Here is a 17,876-nt window from a genome sequence, read left to right as displayed (position 1 = left end):
CCGTATCTGTATTTATTCTTCGTGTGTATATTGTTAGACAGGTATTCAAAAGTGTGATCTAAATGAGGTTTTTCTAGAAGGGTAACTTGGCCACAACTGACACGTGGTGAACTGCACACAGCAGCGGCCAGCCTTCTACAGCACCAGCAAACATGAATACAGATGGCAATTTAATGCAAAGGTTCTTAGGGATCCCTGCAAAACAAAAGGCAGAGCTCTCCACATATTAGCAAATGCCGCAGCCTGGTGGAAAGGTGGGATGAGGCACAATTCGTGAACACTGCTGGTAGCTCCTTTTCCCTGCAGTACTGTATCTACTCTATTTTTGCCTGAACATATGACAAAGTCCTTTTGCCCTGGCAGATGTGACATCTGATGCTGCTCTTTTCGATGAGCAGTCTCTTCCAAGTGAAGCAGAGCAAGTGCAAAATAATGACCCACTTAACCCTCACTGAAATAATTTTGATAGCAGCGAGGCAGTGGAAAGTCAATTCCTCCTCCCCCCCTCCTTTTTTTTCCCCTCAGCTGTTGAACGGAACATTGATTCTGAATGAACCAAAGGAGAAAGAATAGTTTGAAGATTATTGAGTTGTGGTCTGATGAGACTGACTTCACAATGGGATCAACTTCTGTTGTTACCATCAACCCTGAGAGAGGCTGAGAAAAGGCTAGCTGAGAGGCCTTGCTTCTGCCTAAATAGTAAAGGAAGTGGTGAGACATGGAGTTTTCCAAAAGACAGGAGGTTCAAACCTGTCCTCAGATTTCTCTGATTTTTCCTATGGCTGTAGCAATAGCTTTCTTTTTAGAGGAACAGTTAGCAACCACCTTTGGAAGATGTTCAGGCAAGTTGACAAAAAAAAGCTCAAAACAATCGAGCCCAAACCCAAAAACCTCAGACTATGATTTTATTTTTTGCCAGCAGCAGACATTTGCCTCTTGTCAGCCAGATATGCAAAAAGACAAGCAAAAAAACCCAAACCCAAATTCCATTTATGAGATTGCTGAACTGAGACAGCAGGGGCTGCTACTTAAGTGTGTGATGCCCTGGACTAGAGGCTTGGGAAGGAAGTGTTCCACTTTACCAATTAAATTGAAAATCACAGAATCATAGAATGGCAGAGGTTGGTAGGGACGTTAGGAGACCATCACGTCCAACCCCCTGCCAAAGCAAGATCACCGAGGGCAGGTCACAAAGAAATGCATCCAGACAGGTCTTGGAAGTCTCTAGAGAAGAAAACTCCACAACCTCTCTGGGCAGCCTGTACCAGTGATCTGTCACCTGCACAGCACAGGTTTTCCTCATCTTGAGGTGGAACTTCCCATGCTCTAGTTTAGGTCCATTGCCCCTTGCCCAATCACAGGTCACCACTGAAAAGAGACTGTCCCTTTCTTCTTGACACCCATTCTTCAGATACTTAAAATAAACATTAGTAAGACTGCCCCTCAGTCTTCTCTTCTACAAACTAAACAGCCCCAGGTCTCTCAGCCTTTCCTCACATAACAGATGTTCCAGTCCCTGAATCATCCTTGCAGCTCTAAAATAAACATTTCCTTTAAAAAATAATCATTATCCTTTTTAGTTTGGTACCTTCTCGTTTCTGCTGACACATAAGAAGTCTTGAGATAAAAACAGCAATACTGTTCCCAAGAACCCTGGTTTTCCTAGATGCTCCTTTACCCTGCTATGCCCTACCTCTTCAAGACCATCTTATCCCCTTTCTACAGCTGCAATGACCTCACCCTTAGAGCCAGCACATTTCAGATACTGCCTCTGAAAACGGGTGGCTGGCTTTGGCCAGCAGCTTGGTGCTGTGTTGCAGACGGCCCTGTGTCAGTAGAGTCAGGCAGAGAGAGCAGAGACACATCATAATGTGGTCTGGTTTAGGATGAAATTTCAAAGAAATGGTAAAGGGCATCTCCACGGTGGAATATGATGTCTTTGCTCTAAGTATAGCGCATAAAATAAAAGGGGAAGACCTTTGTTCATTTCCCTGTTCACCCAACAGGGAACTGATCAGAGGCAATGTATTTAATTAGTGTGACCAGCAGACAAGACTGCAAGGGATCACTTTCCTAGCTAAAAAACTCCAAAAGCTGTTGCAGCACATGGTTACCATATGGTCTCTTAAGCGTGATGTTTTTGGTTTAACTTTTCATGGAAAGTATTTTTATTTTATTCTTAAGAGGGTAGTTAGGAAGCTATGGGTATTCCTGATTAACGATTTGATTTTCCCTTGCAGTTACAGAAAGTAATTTCATCTTGCTTCACCACTGGTCAGAGACCACGAAATTTTACTTTAGGGTTTGTGAAAAATAGACATTTTTACAAAAAGAGACATTTCTGACTTAAGAAAAATGTCTGCTAAAATAATGAGCAAGAGGTCCAATGTGAAATATATTTCAAATCTGGTTCATCACAAAAACCTCTAGTTAACTGAATTAGGAAAACTAAAATAGTTTCTTTTATGCCAGATTGTATTAAAAGAGCAGATTAAAACTCCTCTTCAGCTTGTCTGGAGCGAGCACATTTTAGTTCCAGCAGCCTCTCCACAGTGTCTGCAATTGTACGCTCCCCGTGCACCTTGTTATCTCGGGTGCGGATGTTAACTGTTCCACTTGCCTTCTCCTTTTCACCAACAACTAGAAAAAAACAAGAAAATGAACTTAACATTTAGCAAGCTCTTTTTTCCCCCCACTCATTTAAAACTCAGGCCATACTAAACAGAGATTCTAAAAAGCTTAACACAACACATCAAATCTTTCTCTGCCCTCCTCCCAGCTCCCCCTTAGAGCTGCTAACAGTCACCAGACATACTTAATATCAATTAATAGTATTTAGTATGTTATGAACAGCAAGTTAGCAAAATACAAGTGAAAAGAAAACTTAACTCCAGCTTGACTTGCTTATTATTAGAGAGTACCATGAAGTAAAAAGGAGAAATAAACATGGAATGCTCCATAGGCAAAGATTAGAAAGACAACTTGATTATAAACAAACAATAGCTATTTCTTTTCTTTACAGAGACAGCAGACAGTTCACTGGAAAACCCCAGAGCTATTTTACTTAAATGTTATAGTACAGATACCAACATAACATTACTAAATAAATTTTACATGAACTACTTGAAGACTGCTACATGAGATTACATTTCTCTCATAGCAGATCTACATTCAGTGGGACAACTCTTTGAAACGACCTCTGAACATAAAACTGGTAATTATTTTTTTTCCCCTGACAGGCTGATGAGGTGTTTGTGATGCTAAACATAAAACAGGGTTGAATCTTACCTGTATCATATACTTAAAAGCACAGAAGAACTTTATTCTGGGTAAAGTTTCTCTGTTAAATCTCCTACTCTAATGAATCCCATTTTTAGGGCCAATGCTACAGCCTTGATTTACACAGGGAGCTTCAAATCACATACTTCAGGGTCAGTTTCTAAGTGTCCCTGCATCACCCCCTCGTGGAACAGTCTCCTGTGCATAGAGGTATAGCTCAGAAGTGCACCATAGCTGAATACAGTGAAAAAAACAGTACTTCTGTTGCTTTGAAGCAAACCCAAAAATTATTAGGGGGGTGTGTGGAAAAATCATTTAACAATCTGACTGAAAAGGGAAAAAGATTTCATGTATGTATCTACATTGCTCACAAAGACAGAGGAGACCTTTTCGTAAAGTAGTAGTTGTGCCTTGGGGTACCATGACCTCCCTCCAGTGACAGGTATGCAAGCCTGGAATGCCTATCATGCAAGCAGGAGAGGCCTTTTGTAATAGAGAATATTAAGAGCAAAGTGACCCAAAACACTGGCTACCATTCTCTGCTTTGCTCAAAAAAAGAAACACCAAATCCTATAAGCTATGCAATAAACTCAGTCAGGGTAAGGTAATAAATCCACTATTCATTACCCAGAATGAAATTGTACTGTGCAAGCTGAGCATTTCTGATCTTCTTGTTCAGGGTGCACCCAGGATCTACATCAACATCTGCCATTAATCCAGCATTGTGGAAGTGCTGCCTGACCTAGAAGAAAAAGTACATAACCTGTCACTATGGGATATTCATGACAGTGAGCTAATTATGACATGTAGATTTAAGCCAGTTCTGCTTATCTATCCCATAAACAAAGGCATCATCATCTGCTCTGGTATGGGAGACAAGCCCAGTTCAAGAAATGAAAACAAGTCTGCTATCATGCAAGTACATACACAGTAAATAACTAAGTAGTGATGTGAATATCTAATGTTTTGGGCTAAACCAGTGATTTGGTATTGTGAAAGCAGAAGGACGATGGACCTTTCTGATTAGAAAATGCTTTTTCTTTTTGCAAACTATTTTATTTATGTATAATGTGCATGAAAGAAATACAGGAGAAGGCTGAATGGATGCTGAATATGCAAAGACCTTTACTCATCTTTCTTACTGTTGCATATTTGCATGGGAGACTAGAATCTGAAGGATAAGACAGCTCTTGAGCTGGAGAAAAAAGCTAATTTTTTAAAAAATAAAATTCTCTCAAAGATCAGCATTTGTTGCTTAGATACCCCAAATCTACGTCAGGTCCTCTTTAAGATACATCTACAACTTCAGCAGCTACTTCTCACTGCAATGTAAGAATGATACAATATAATATGTAAACACATAAAATTTATCTGTGATAAATACAACTGACCAGTAATAATCAAACATCTCAACTAAATACAATATACTGGATAAAAAGCCCCCAAACCCTGTTACCTTCTGAGCATACTCATCACATGTTGGTCCCACTGGTACCACCATTACCTGCTGTGGGGACAGCCAGAGCGGCCTTCAATAAACAAACAAAACAAGTTTATATAGCTTTCTATATTTTTTAGCATGAAAAATCCTAACAACAGATAGGGCATAAAATCTTTATGAATCATAAGAGATTCATAAAGCCAGCGGCTAGGATTGGGTTCAGAGGTAATGACAGGCTGACACTTACTACAATTTACCTCCCAAAAAAGAACTGAGTGTCCAAAAACACTGCTGTGTGGAGAAAAACTTGTGTTTCAAGATGTGTTTTACAAGAGACAACAAACCATAATTAGTTGCTGAGCTTTTTACTAACTAGTCATGGGAAAACACTTATTTTTTATATCAACTATTGTAAGACAACAAGGTAAAGGACTAGGTAAACAACTCATTGCAAGGCAGCCAGCTGCAGAAGTGGGGCTAACAAGCTTTATGCTGCAGCTGAATGAGTGGTACTATGTATATCTAGAATTAGTGAGTACCTTAGGAAGATGGTTCAGAAGGAAACACTCTCTGGTGTTGTGCAACCTCTGTAGCAAGCAAGTGAAACAAAGCCTCTTGATTCCTGCATGCCTGGGGCTAATTTCTCTTCTACATAAAAGTGTTTGCTCTAAACTGGAATAATAAATCTACTTTTCAACATTACCATTTGCCTCCATAGTTTTCAGTTAGAATGGCAATCATTCTCTCCACAGATCCCAGGATAGCACGGTGAATGATAACTGGTCTTGTCTTATCATTACCATCATGGCTGTGAAGAAAGGTAGTTATTTTTAAAAGTTGGGGTTTTTTTCTTGTAAATTCATGCCTGTAAGTAACAGGAATGTCAGGTTATCTAACAACTCAAACCACCAGTCTCAGTGCTTACCTGACAAAGGTGAGGTTAAATCTGACCGGCAGCTGGAAGTCAAGCTGGATTGTGGCACACTGGTGGTAGCGGCCAATAGCATCTTTAATCTGAATGTCAATCTTAGAAACAAAAAAACCCAAACTTTTATTACTTTTTAAGATACAAGCATCCCCCTCTGAAAGCAAACTGTTTTAAGATGGAAGGTTTCACTCAGTGCAGAGGAACTCTGTGGTTTTAGTAGATTCACTTCAGTGGTTTGCAGCTTCTGATGCAAAACTGTTGAGTGAATTCAGCAACTTGGAAGTGCAACATCAGAACATGTATTGCCAACAGTGAGAATTCTTTAACCTCAAACTGGTAAATGCTTCTTTATTATGCAGTATTTGAATATGTGAGCTTATGTTGCAAACTCTGGGATCATATTAACCAATGACACTTGTTTTGACTATGAGTGCCTACAGTGAAAAATAACTATTTACAACTGTCTTTAATTTCAAATCCCCCAGTTACAGAGTAGGAATATAAGATACTCAAATAGTTTCAAGGTATCGTAGATGTAAAGCTTAACTTAAAAAGATAATTTTAACTGACTTCCATGAAAACAAGTGAAAAATGCTACGTTTGCTCACTTCACTTTAGCTAGTGTATTAGGAGCAAGTATAAGGTTAATTAGGGTTAACAAAGGTTCCTACAGATATCTGCCTTCTTTCAAATCATCTAAGGAAATTACTAAGTATAATTTGTATTTCATATTAATTTCATATGAATTATTAGCTGCTATAATACATTTCACCTACAACTCATAAAATGAAATAGACTCGATTAGCATAGAAAGAGAGAAATCCAAATCAGTTCACTAGATGACTGAATAAAGACATAAATATTGTGTAGGCTTATTAGGGAAAGATTTACAAGTAATTTAGTAAGGTTCTATGTCCATATGTTCAAAGGTATCATAAAACTTCTAGAAAGCCCTATTTAGCCTGTGCAAACTGGAGGCAGCTTTAAAAAAAACCCAACAAAACTACAAAACCAACAACAGGGTCTTTTTCAAAATATAAAAATTCACCAGCAGTTCAATGTAGCTACAAAACTGTGCCAGTACATTATCATTCTTCAAAAATCTGTTTTACCAGTAAGTTTATTTTGGCTTTTTTAATGATTTAAGATTAATTTACAATTCACAATTATTTCTAATGCAGTAATTGCTGCAGTAATACAGATCTTACAGTGCCACCTTCTGTTCATGTCTCCCACAAAACCAATCATCTCTGTTTAAGCAGCAGACTAACACTTCATCTATCTAGAGTTTAGGGATGACATGATTGTTAAAGCTATGTGAAAACCAGGGTCATACAGTAATTTAGGTGTGTCAGAGTTTATATATCTACAAAAAATCAAAATTTCAGCCCTATGATATCTCAAAATGGTATTAGATAGTTACATTTAAAAAAAAATCTCTTCTTCCTAACCCCAGTTTTTAACAATCTCAGCTTTTAACACTTTGTTAGGTTTAAAAACAGTTTTGTATTTTTTGGCTAAACCTAAACAACACCAAAGCTTTACAACAGCATATTGAAAAGTTAGTTTGTTACACTGGAAGGGAACATGCAGGACAGTTAAGTGAAAAGTAAGGTGTCTTTACAGAGAAGCACATGTATAGAACCCAAGAACATCACCATACTATTTTCTCCTTCTTGCTCCCAGTCAGATATGAAAAACGTATGTTACATATTAACAGCATTTTAGTGTACATCTGTATTTGTTTAATTAACTTAGAGCAGAAGATTAACTAGCTGGAAGCTTTGCCTTAGGTATCTGATTTTGAAGTGATCTGACAAAGATTCTGCACAAATGTCCAAAGCTTGGCTTTTTGAGGAAAGTGACATTCAGCATCATTTTTTAAACACATGAGGACTTTTAACATTTTTTCTGCTCATCTGCTACACTGCAAAGAACAGTATTTGCATGCCAAATGCAAATACAGTCTTGGCAATCCTACTGCTTAGAGTACAGTAGTATCAATGGAAAGCAGGGCATTGTGTAACTTCTGTCTGCCTCACCCAGAAAGAATTAAAAGCCTAACCCAGCTAGGAGTGAGCAACATACTAACCTTAGGTCCATAGAAAGCTCCATCACCGGGGTTTAACTCCCACTTCTCACCGAAGTCATTGAGGCTGTTTTCCAGTTGCTAGAGATAAGACACATACATTCAGTGTTTCCTAATCATTTGCTCTCTTCCCATGTTATAGCATCAGGCCAACCTGCTTCTAAAGACCACTTGACACTACCAACTTTTTTTCTGAAAAAGGAAAGCTCTGGAAGTGCCCCAGCTAGAAATAAAAAATCAGTCCATACTTAAACAAAAAAAGTCAATGCATTCCTTTTGGAAGAGGCAAAAAAAGAAGCTTTAGGTAAGATGAAAAAAAATTTATGCTAGATTACAAGTCTGTAGAATACTAAGAGTGGACCGACCCTGATACACCTTGTGTCTTTTCCTGTCCTATTTTCCCCCCAGCACTGTACCTGTAGGGGCTCACTCCATTCCTTTAATCATGAAAGTAATTTGGATTTTAAAAGATGGCATTAAGTCTTATTACATGGGCTGCCAGAATTGTTTCTCTTCTCTTTTTTTTTATATTATAAATCATAAAAAAAATTACAAGGAGACTAGAGGCTATTTTATTCTGACGTGGAGGCTGTTCCTGTATGGATAGGAGTGATTTACAGCAGCAAGACTGAGCTGAATACAGTTATTAAAGTTATATTGCTCATGACCAGATGTCACTATACCTCCTAGAAGGCATGATGTTCTTTATCCAGCTGCAGCCTTGCTTTCCTATAAGAAGTTAATAAAACTAACATTTACCTTTTCGGCTTGATTCCACACTTCAATATCTCCCAGGTACTTTTCAGGACGAGTGGAGAGATTCAGTTTAAAGGTAAACCCAAAGACATCATACACGGTGCGCAAGAACTGCAGACAACTCTTTATCTCCTCTTCAATCTTAATGAGAATAGAAATATACCCTCAAGTATGGAAAAATCAGTTAATGTCATTTTTAATTCTACACTTCATTTAACAGCAGCCCATACCTGCTCCATAGCACAGAAAATGTGAGCATCATCCTGCTGGAAACGACGCACTCGAGTAAGCCCTGTAAGAGTTCCTGAGAGCTCATTGCGATGCAGAACACCAAAATCAGCCATCCGAAGAGGCAGCTCACGCCATGATCTTGGACGATGATCAAACATAAGGCTGAAAGAAAAGTTCGTTACTTGAAGCTCGTCCAGAATCAAAATTCTGAAAAGAACAGCCAATGACAAGTACCAAATACCCAGGCAGACGCCAATTATGCTGATGATGTCATCCGCACACAACCATGCTTCTAATCTACTTCTGTCAGGAAAACAAATCGAGACGTTCTTATAGCTGGTAGGCCTGCCCCAACTCACAGCCAGAAGATAAAACAGCTCCTAAAACTGAGCAGCCAAAGCTGAATGCCTAAATTGCTGCAAAACTGGCAATGTCTCAATATCTACTCTGGATATCCAGGTTTTGTAGGACTGAGGTAAGCTTCAGTCTAAAATATAGCCACTGTAATTACGGGGAAAAAAAAAAAAAAAATCACATTTCTCACTGTCTCTAAAACAAAGAGAGCAGACAGACAACGAGACTCATAATTATATCACCCTTGACACCACGACACATTTGGATACCTAAAGGCAGCAATCTTTACAATTAGGCAGTTAAAAGAAGAAGGATTTTTAAAAAAAAAAAAACAAAAAACCAAAACAGCATTGTGCTTGGCAAAGTGGATCTGCTATGCATTTACCAGTGTCCTGGGCAGTTCATTGGCTTCAGAGCAAAGATTTCTTTCTCCACTTCAAAGGAAAACATGTTGTCACTATAATGCTGCCAGTGTCCTGATGTCATCCACAGTTTGCTGTTGAAAACATTTGGTGTGACAACCTCCTGAAATCCACGTTTTCGATACTCACTCTGAAACAACAGACCCAGTGCATAAAGTAAGTAGAAAAGCAAACAAAATTAATGGTATTCTGCCTTCAGTCTGCAGCCATAAAAAATACACAAATGCTGCTCTACAGAAGTCCATGACCCAAGAAGAGGAAAGAGAAAAATCCAAGTTGGACATGCCAAGATACACCCCTCACACCAGCAACACCTTTCCCCCAAACAATTCCTCTAAAGTAAGCAAGAACAAGTTTCCTCCCTGCAAGCAAAGAAGCAGTTTCTGTACACTGCCTAATAAGACAGACTTTAAATATTACAACAGGAAGAGCGGGACTTCCTTTTATCTCCCTGCATCTAATTGCATAACAACTAGTTCTATGAGGCCAGATTTAATAAATTTATTAAAACAAACCAGTATTAATCAGTGGAACAGCTGCAGTGTGAGCTTAGCTGTACTATTAAATGTAAAAAAATAATTTTTTAAAGCATCATTACCCCTGCTTTACATGTAGGTATAAAGTTTTAATAAAAGCATCTCAGCAGGGACTGTGAGAACACCAATTCAAAGAAACCAGGCTTCTTCAGGCTTGCAGAATGAAGAAATTTAACTTGAATTGAAGGTGGTCAATACTGTTACATGTACCATGCTGTTACAAATTTTTCTAAAATTAATGAATTTCTCCTACAAGATTTCCAAAATAAATTTCTTACCCGGATGAAATCAATTAACGTGTTATAAATGTAAGCTCCTTTTGGCAAGAAAAAACAGCTACCAGGGCTGAGCTCATGAAAGAAGAACAGTTCTTGGTCCTGCAGAAAAAAATAGTTGAAAAACTTGCTATTTGTACATCACGGTTTTCCTGAACATTCACAAATAAACTACTACTGACTGGGCATCACTCGAAGTTTTTTGTTGATGTTAATTTTTGATTGTTTTTTCAAAAGAAAAGCAGTACCACTAGATCAGACGCATTCTCATTAGTATTTATGTCTCTATCAGTACTTCCAGAGGAAGAAGATTGTTCGGTTTCCTTTTTCATTACTGATGTTCCCAAACCTGTTTATATCTACCTCCTAACTGTGCCCCCAACCTCCCTTTGTAAAGTGATAAGTAACATGCTGTTCTGTTTCTGCAGATTTCTAATTATTTGCAATTAACTGAATGTGTGAGCTGTAGTTTGCTCATTTGACAAACTGTACACCTGCTTGAGGACTGCATACAGTGAATTCTTCTGTATATTTTCCTGTGGTTCTACCAGTAGATCTTCTAACCGCATTCAGGACTACCAATTATCTGAAAAGGTTTCCAGCTAATAAAACAAAACCAAAAATCAGCCAACAAAAAAACCATCTAAACGTATTATGGATTCTGAAATCACACACAGGAACCTGTGAGTGAACAGGCTATGGGGCACAGGAATAAGCACTGCCTGCAAAGTGAAGTGTTCGTGTTTTGCAAGTGTTCTGTTGGAAATGACCTATGAAATAAGGATGTCACTGTGTTTGAAACAGTGAAAAGTCTAAAGAAAAGCTGTATTCTTTAGGACTTTTGATGCTCTTGAAGACCTTGCTGCTTCACTGAACATCCTGGCTGTAGCAACAAGTATATACTGTCTTTGACATCCTTCTAGTTAAGCACATAGTGCTTGTGAAATTCATTACCAGAAAAACTGTCTCACCCTCCCAATTTTTCTGTGATCTCTGCTTTTAGCCTCTTCCTGGAATTTTTCCCATTCCTTCAGCATTTTTGCATCTGGGAAAGATATTCCATAGATCCGCTGGAGGGACTCCATATCAGCCTTGCCTTCCCAATAGGTAGAAGAATTCTGCATGTAAAAAAGAAACAAAACATTGAAGAAACAGGAGTCTCCACATTTTATTACTAGTGCTTGCTATGAAAAGGCATGGAATTATTAATAATTCACTATATTTAACATAGAACAAGTAAGGCGTAAGTTTTTATTTTAAATTTAGAGCAGCTATTAAAAAATCTAGAAAGGTGAACATAATATGCAAAAATCCCTTCAAGGCCTATTTGCTCCCTTTGTAGCCACCTAATTCCACGTATCAGCTAAGCAAAACTGATAAACTAATAAAACTGATAACAGTTCAACCAAACCTTAATCCACACTCAAATTCCTACCTGTGCTGGAAGTGCAGGCCCGTGACACTTGGTTTGGTTTCACATCACCTGAGAAGCATTCTAGCACACAACACTTTCCCAACTGGTTACACTAAGATTTTGGCCAAGGTACCCATTTCATGGTACTTTCTTGGATAAGCCACCACTATTACCCAAAGACAGCAACACTGTTTCAGTGAGAACATCTATCTAAGGCAGTTTCAACACTTACCTTATGAATTTTTATGGTCTTTATCTTGCCAGTATGTCTGACATGAGGCCCTCTGCACAAATCTATCAAGGGACCACACCTTGGAACAGAAAAACATTCATTTGGTATATTTCATCGTAGAAAGACACATTCAGTGATACTATGATGCATGTGCAATTACCTGTACACTGTTGTAGTTGGAGTGTTGACCTTCTCATTCAGGATGCGACACTTGAATTTATTATACTAAGAAGAAAAGCAGTAGATGTATGTTAACCCCTTGTTAAGCAAGAGAACTGGCCAGCAGTTTAAATTGTTTGCAAACCTGATGCTCTGCTGAATCAGAAGAGCATTATAAAGAGACAGAAGACAGACTGTGCCAGTATTGGAGCAGTTGCCATTCTTAGAGGTTTTGAAGGCCCAGCTGGACAAACTGTCATTGGCCCCATGCCCCCTGCATGAGATTGGACTGGAGGCCTAACAAGATACCTTCCAACCTGAATTCTTCCAGCTATGATTCTTCTGATGTCCTGACAGTGAAAATTGAGTAATGTCTGTCTCAGAAATGCCAGAAATTTATTTGCAGCTAGATATTAAAGGGAAAAGATCAGGTTATAGTGTTGCTTGAACTTCTGAAGAAGTCCTCGTTCTATAAAAAGGTTTTATGAAGCTTTCTGAATACATCATAATGATCTGAATGCCATTAAAAGTATAACTGCAGAATTTTGCTAACTGCCAATAAAATAAGGGGATATAAGAATGTATCACCTTAAATAGCTGATTTGATAGACCTTCCTCTACCTGTCAAAGACTGTGTGGCTGAAGTTAGAAATACATAAAGAACAAATGCATAAAGAACTAACCTTCTAAAACAGCGTACCTTAAACATTTCAAGGAGTGTTTCCTTCTTAACTTCCAGCCTTTCAAAGGCTTGTTTTTCCTTCATAATCTTTTTGCATAACGTTTCCAAAGCAAAGAAATCATTACTTGATACACCCCTAAAATAAATACACACACACAAAAGTGAACCATTCTTTCTTTCACTTGCAATTTCTGATCTAGTTGCAATGCACTGCCTTGTGAGTGGGACGCACTGCAAAGAACAAGGCAATCTGCAGTAGTGCAGAAGACTTTGGCAACAAGTAGGTAACAAAAATTTTGCTGTGACTGCCATCCCCCCACTCCTTAAAAAGAAAATGAATTTTTTTTTTAAAGAGAAAAATACAAAACCTACCCTTCCTCAAGGAACATGTCATAATAAAATCCATTTTCTATTGGTGGGCCATAACACAAACAGCCACCATAGATTCGCTCCATAGCTTCACCCATTATGTGAGCACTTGAGTGCCAGTATACCTGAAGCAAGTGAGAAAAGAAGGAATCACTTTGAATATACACAATACATTTCTGAGTATTTTATTTAAAACCCTTTCTGAAATGCCTGCTTCTAAAGATACTTGATGCAGAACTCACAGCAGAGCAGACTGCAGAAGAGAATTGATGTGCACCTCAATATTCTCATCCTGCACCAGTATTTCCAAAAGATAACACTGCAGTATTGTTTACAGCCTGGTAGCAAGTAATTCTGATTTTCAGCTACTGCTGAAAAGCCCCAGCTATTGTCCAGAAGTCAGGAAACTAATTCAGAAATTTTTCTTCTTCTATGAAATTAAATCAATCCACTCTTCATGAAGACCAAAAAGGTGCACTTTCAACATAAGGCTGTGGTCCCTAATCCAGACTTTTGACAAATTAAAACCAAACCTATAGGACTTCAGTCTGCTTTATTTGCACAGACCAGAAAACATAAATTTCACAGGAGCCAGTAAGTATAAATGCAAGATGAGTTTGAGTAACAACTTCTTGTCCCAAATGATTTTTTAAAGAGTATTTACAAATTTACTGGATATCCACATTCATCTGAATGACTAGCCAAAATAAACTGCCTGAACTTTGCGTGTTCAACAAAAAAGAGCAGCCTACTGAGAACATATATGATTGAATAAAGACAGTACTTTAGTACTTTGTATTGTTTTCAAAGACAGTGCTGAAGAGCTCACTTCAAAAGGCAGACTTCCCACTTACAGGACGGTTACAACATTTTAAGGAGAACAGACACGACATAAACTACAGCAATTGGTAGCAGACTTGTCTACAAATAATGCACATTATCTGCAGTACTGCAGCTCCCTTTTAAGGAACTACTAGAAAATGCAGATGCACCTACACAGAAAACCATTTCCCATCTCATCTTTTGAACACAGTAAAGATGCAAATAACTACTCTTGGCTGAGTTGCATCCAAATTCAAGGGCAAAACAATTCAGGTAGAATATACTCACTGCTTGAGCTTCCTCATCTTCAAACTTAAGCAGCTCCAGGGTACAATCCTCCTCTAAAGGACGGTCTAGATCCCAAACCATCTTGTTCACTTTAGCAATAACGGTGTTGTCAGCCAAGCTCTGGCTACAGAACAAATACACAATATGTAATTTGATATCTGCACATATAAATTCCCCTAATTTGCCTTGTGTATTGAACAAGATTTTCAGGTCCGCTCAGAGTGGGCACAGTGTCATAAACACATTCCAAATAAATAAGCAGTTTAGCCAGTTTTGAGTATTTAAGAAAATTTTATTTGTATCTCCAAACTAAGAAGAAAACTGTGCTCTATACTCAATACTCATACACTTATTTGATTTCAGAGACAGTCTCCTCCAAGTACTAACCTGACTTAAAAATCACACTGCAATGAAAGACAGAGCTTATCAAATACAACTTCTGATGTAGTAACTTTATACTTTTGTTTCCACTGGCCAAAAACTCCTTTCCTTGATCCCAAATCACAAAAGAAAAGTACTCCACAGAAAGTTTGAATAAGCCAGAGATATGCAATGCTCTTTTCGATGGGTATCTTCCATGCAAGTAAAAATGCAGTTAAATGAAAGCAAATCTCACTGCTAACTCTTCCTGAGACCAGCTGAAACATTATCCACCCATCATCTTTCCCAGGTCAATGCAAACCAATTTGCATGTGCTACCATTCAATTTGATATAGTAAATGTATTAGCAAATCAGTTCTTAATGCAAAAACAGTATTTTCAGGGAAAAATACAACAGTAACGTGTGCCAAAATGATCTCAAATATGTTCCATTTACTTTTAGAAAATGTATCTTAATAAGGCAAAAAAATTGCATTTCAGAACTACAACCCTACTGGTTACTTCCGGCTTATTACATACAAGATGCCCTGAGAAAAGCTGAGATGCCTAATAGAGAAATTAGACATTACCCATAGCCTCACAGCCACAACCTGCAGACCCAGAGCTGTCAGAAGTCATTTAGTGTATCACAGAATAAAATCATACCTAATTCCACAAGCGATTTGATAAGGAGTAGTCTTCCAGGATTCAGCATCAAGCTGCTTGCCATCAGGTAATGTAACTTTAATGGGTTTACTGTTGTTTGCAGCTTTTTCTGCTAGAAGTGCATCATGTTCAGCTTTAAGTTTATTGTACATCTCTAAACGCTCACTGATAAATGCAGGCCAGGGATTCAGCTATATAGAATGAATGAGTTGAATGAAAAGAATCAATGAGAGGAATCTAATCTCCAGTTATGTCAAGATGCAAACATAATGGACATGTATTTCACAAGCAGCTCTGACTGTATCTATATAAAAGCTATATCTAACAATCATTATTACTACAGATTATGTAGTATTACTTACACAGTAACAAGACTTCAACTTAATGAAAGTTATTACCTTGAACTGTATCATTGTGCATCTGATTATTCAGCTACACGTTAATAAGCTACATGGTTAAAACACCTCGTAAGTTTTGAGAAGACTGCAGAAGTTCAACATACAAACAGATTCTTGTCATTAGAACGAAAAACTGAGGGAACATCACTACCCTGAGCCACCTGGAGAGGAACTGATTCCAGCCTACACGTCATATAATGACAACAGTGCTACTAGCCTGGGCAGAGTTATTCAGCTATGCTGTTGGCTCAGGATTAGGGCTGGCCACAGTCAGAGGGAACTATGTTTACCCACCACGAAGACAAAAAAGCAGGGCAACTTAAGACAGGCCTTCCATAGCCTGGTGACCTGCTGCCTATCTCCTGATGCAAACAGTAGCACAGCGAAAAGAGCAACTATGGAAATCACAGCTGCTCTCCCATTACCCCAGTCTAATTAGGTGTAAAAAAAAAAAAAAAAAAAAGCAACAAAGTCACTTCATGGCCAGCTTTAGTAAAGTAAAAAATAGTGGGAAAAGCGTCACGCCAGGCAAAACACTTCAGAAGGATGAAATGCAGTAGGTACACAAGACAGCAACCACCATCAACCAGGAACTACATCGTTCAACTCCCCTATAGCCCAAGGGCCGCTCACCTCTGTCCTCCCTCCATCACCGGCCCCTTCCTTCATTTTCTTCTTTGAGCAGTCTCCCTTTTTTTCTTCCCCAGCATTTACCTGAGAAGGGAAAGCACCGTTTCCTCACTCTCCAGCAGTCGCTCACACCTCTGGGGCTCTGAACCCCGCCCCAGCCCCGCGAAACAGGGGGACAGAACCCACCCCACAATCGGAAACCCCATCCGAGTTCCCTGCTCTTTAACCTTCAGGTACATCCCGCCGCCTTTCCTCCCTCGGAGCTGAGGAAGGCCCCTCATGAGGGTGAGAGGGGCAGAGGCCTAGCTCCTCGCTGAAGCCACCACCCGTTCCCCTGACAAGACCGCAACCCCACCCGGGGAAGAAGGGAATGCCCCGCTTCAGGCCAACTCCCGGCCCGTGGTGATAGGGAGGAAAGAGCCGATGATCGAGTGCTGCCCGCTGCCGCCGCGGTGCCGGGCCCACCTGGCTGCCAGCGCCCGCCATGACCACACGCTGAGCTGCCCGGCGGAGCAGGGAAGGGGTGGGAACGAACGGCTCTGCGCAGGCGCCTCCCGGCAGCCGCAGCTGATGCAACCGAGGGTGGCTGCGCCGGCCCTGCTTAAGCCGATACAGGCTGGCCAATGGCGCTGAAGGGCTGGACGGGACCGGGCCGGGCTGGACCGGGACACCTTGGGGTGTGTGGCCAGGGCGGTGTCGGGTCGGGGCGGGTCGGGGCGGGTCGGGGCGGGGTGGGAGTGGGAGTGGGAGCTGAAGGCGGCGGAGGTCTTGGGGGCGGGCAGTGCGACCCACGCCTGCTCCCCTATGTCCTCTGCGGAGAAGCAAAATCACCCTGACTGAAGGAGGATGTGGCGAGGGGGGAGTCGGTCTTTTCTCCCTAGTGACAAGTGATAGTACGGGAGGAAATGGCCTTGAGTTGTAGCAGGGGAGATTCAGATTGGGTGCTGGAAGAAATTCCTTCACGGGAGGGTTTATCAAACACTGGAGCCCAGGGAGGTGGTTGAATCATCACCCCTTGGAGGTGTTTAAAAGACACAGAATCACAGAGTAATTCGGGTTGGAAGGGACCTCTAAAGGTCATCTAGTCCAACCCCCCTGCAGTAAGCAGGGACACCCTCAACAGGATCAGGTTGCTCAGAGCCTCATCGAGCCTCACCTTGTATGTCTCCAGGGATGAAGCATGAAACACCTCCATGGGCAACCTGTTCCATTTTCCACTACGCGCATGGTAAAGAACTTTCTCCTAACATCCATTTTAAATCTACTTTAATTTAAAACCATTGGCCTTCATCCTATCACTCCAGGCCCTTGCAAACAGTCCTTCTCCAGCCTTCCCGTAGCCCCTGCAGGCACTCAAAGGTCACTATGAGGTCCCCCCGGAGCCTTCTCTTCTCCAGGCTGCATAAGCCCAGCTCCCACAGCCTGTCTTCACAGGAGAGGTGTTCCACATTGCTGTGGTGTTTAGGAATATGGTTAAGCACTGGACTCGACAGAGCTAATGGTTGGACACAAGGATCTTAAGGGTCTTTTCCAACCAGAACAGTT

At 40.1% G+C, this 17,876-nt stretch overlaps 1 protein-coding gene across 3 annotated transcripts in view; it reads right to left on the bottom strand.

Moving 5' to 3' along the window:
- Positions 1-16,884, bottom strand: part of TARS1 (threonyl-tRNA synthetase 1) — an 88,353-nt gene extending 71,469 nt beyond the window's left edge. Inside the window, exons 1-19 of one of the 3 annotated variants that reach the window (XM_071731748.1) lie at positions 16,797-16,878; positions 16,335-16,415; positions 15,304-15,494; positions 14,278-14,401; positions 13,171-13,292; positions 12,817-12,934; positions 12,118-12,182; positions 11,958-12,036; positions 11,283-11,429; positions 10,315-10,413; positions 9,464-9,630; positions 8,724-8,886; positions 8,497-8,634; positions 7,741-7,818; positions 5,646-5,746; positions 5,424-5,528; positions 4,736-4,808; positions 3,907-4,021; positions 2,491-2,640 (exon numbers count right to left, since the gene is read on the bottom strand). In XM_071731748.1, coding sequence (XP_071587849.1) covers positions 2,492-2,640; positions 3,907-4,021; positions 4,736-4,808; positions 5,424-5,528; positions 5,646-5,746; positions 7,741-7,818; positions 8,497-8,634; positions 8,724-8,886; positions 9,464-9,630; positions 10,315-10,413; positions 11,283-11,429; positions 11,958-12,036; positions 12,118-12,182; positions 12,817-12,934; positions 13,171-13,292; positions 14,278-14,401; positions 15,304-15,494; positions 16,335-16,415; positions 16,797-16,817 — 2,136 coding nt within the window. In that variant the 5' untranslated portion in view covers positions 16,818-16,878 and the 3' untranslated portion in view covers position 2,491. Of the gene's footprint in view, positions 1-891; positions 2,641-3,906; positions 4,022-4,735; positions 4,809-5,423; positions 5,529-5,645; positions 5,747-7,740; positions 7,819-8,496; positions 8,635-8,723; positions 8,887-9,463; positions 9,631-10,314; positions 10,414-11,282; positions 11,430-11,957; positions 12,037-12,117; positions 12,183-12,816; positions 12,935-13,170; positions 13,293-14,277; positions 14,402-15,303; positions 15,495-16,334; positions 16,416-16,796 lie in introns of those variants that run through there. The other 2 variants (XM_071731747.1, XM_071731749.1) reach the window with 2 other exon arrangements.
- Positions 16,885-17,876: the final 992 nt, after the last annotated feature.

Source organism: Heliangelus exortis, chromosome Z (genome assembly GCF_036169615.1).
Source record: "Heliangelus exortis chromosome Z, bHelExo1.hap1, whole genome shotgun sequence".
Lineage (NCBI taxonomy): Eukaryota > Metazoa > Chordata > Aves > Apodiformes > Trochilidae > Heliangelus > Heliangelus exortis.
This window is presented reverse-complemented; position numbering and strand designations above follow the sequence as displayed.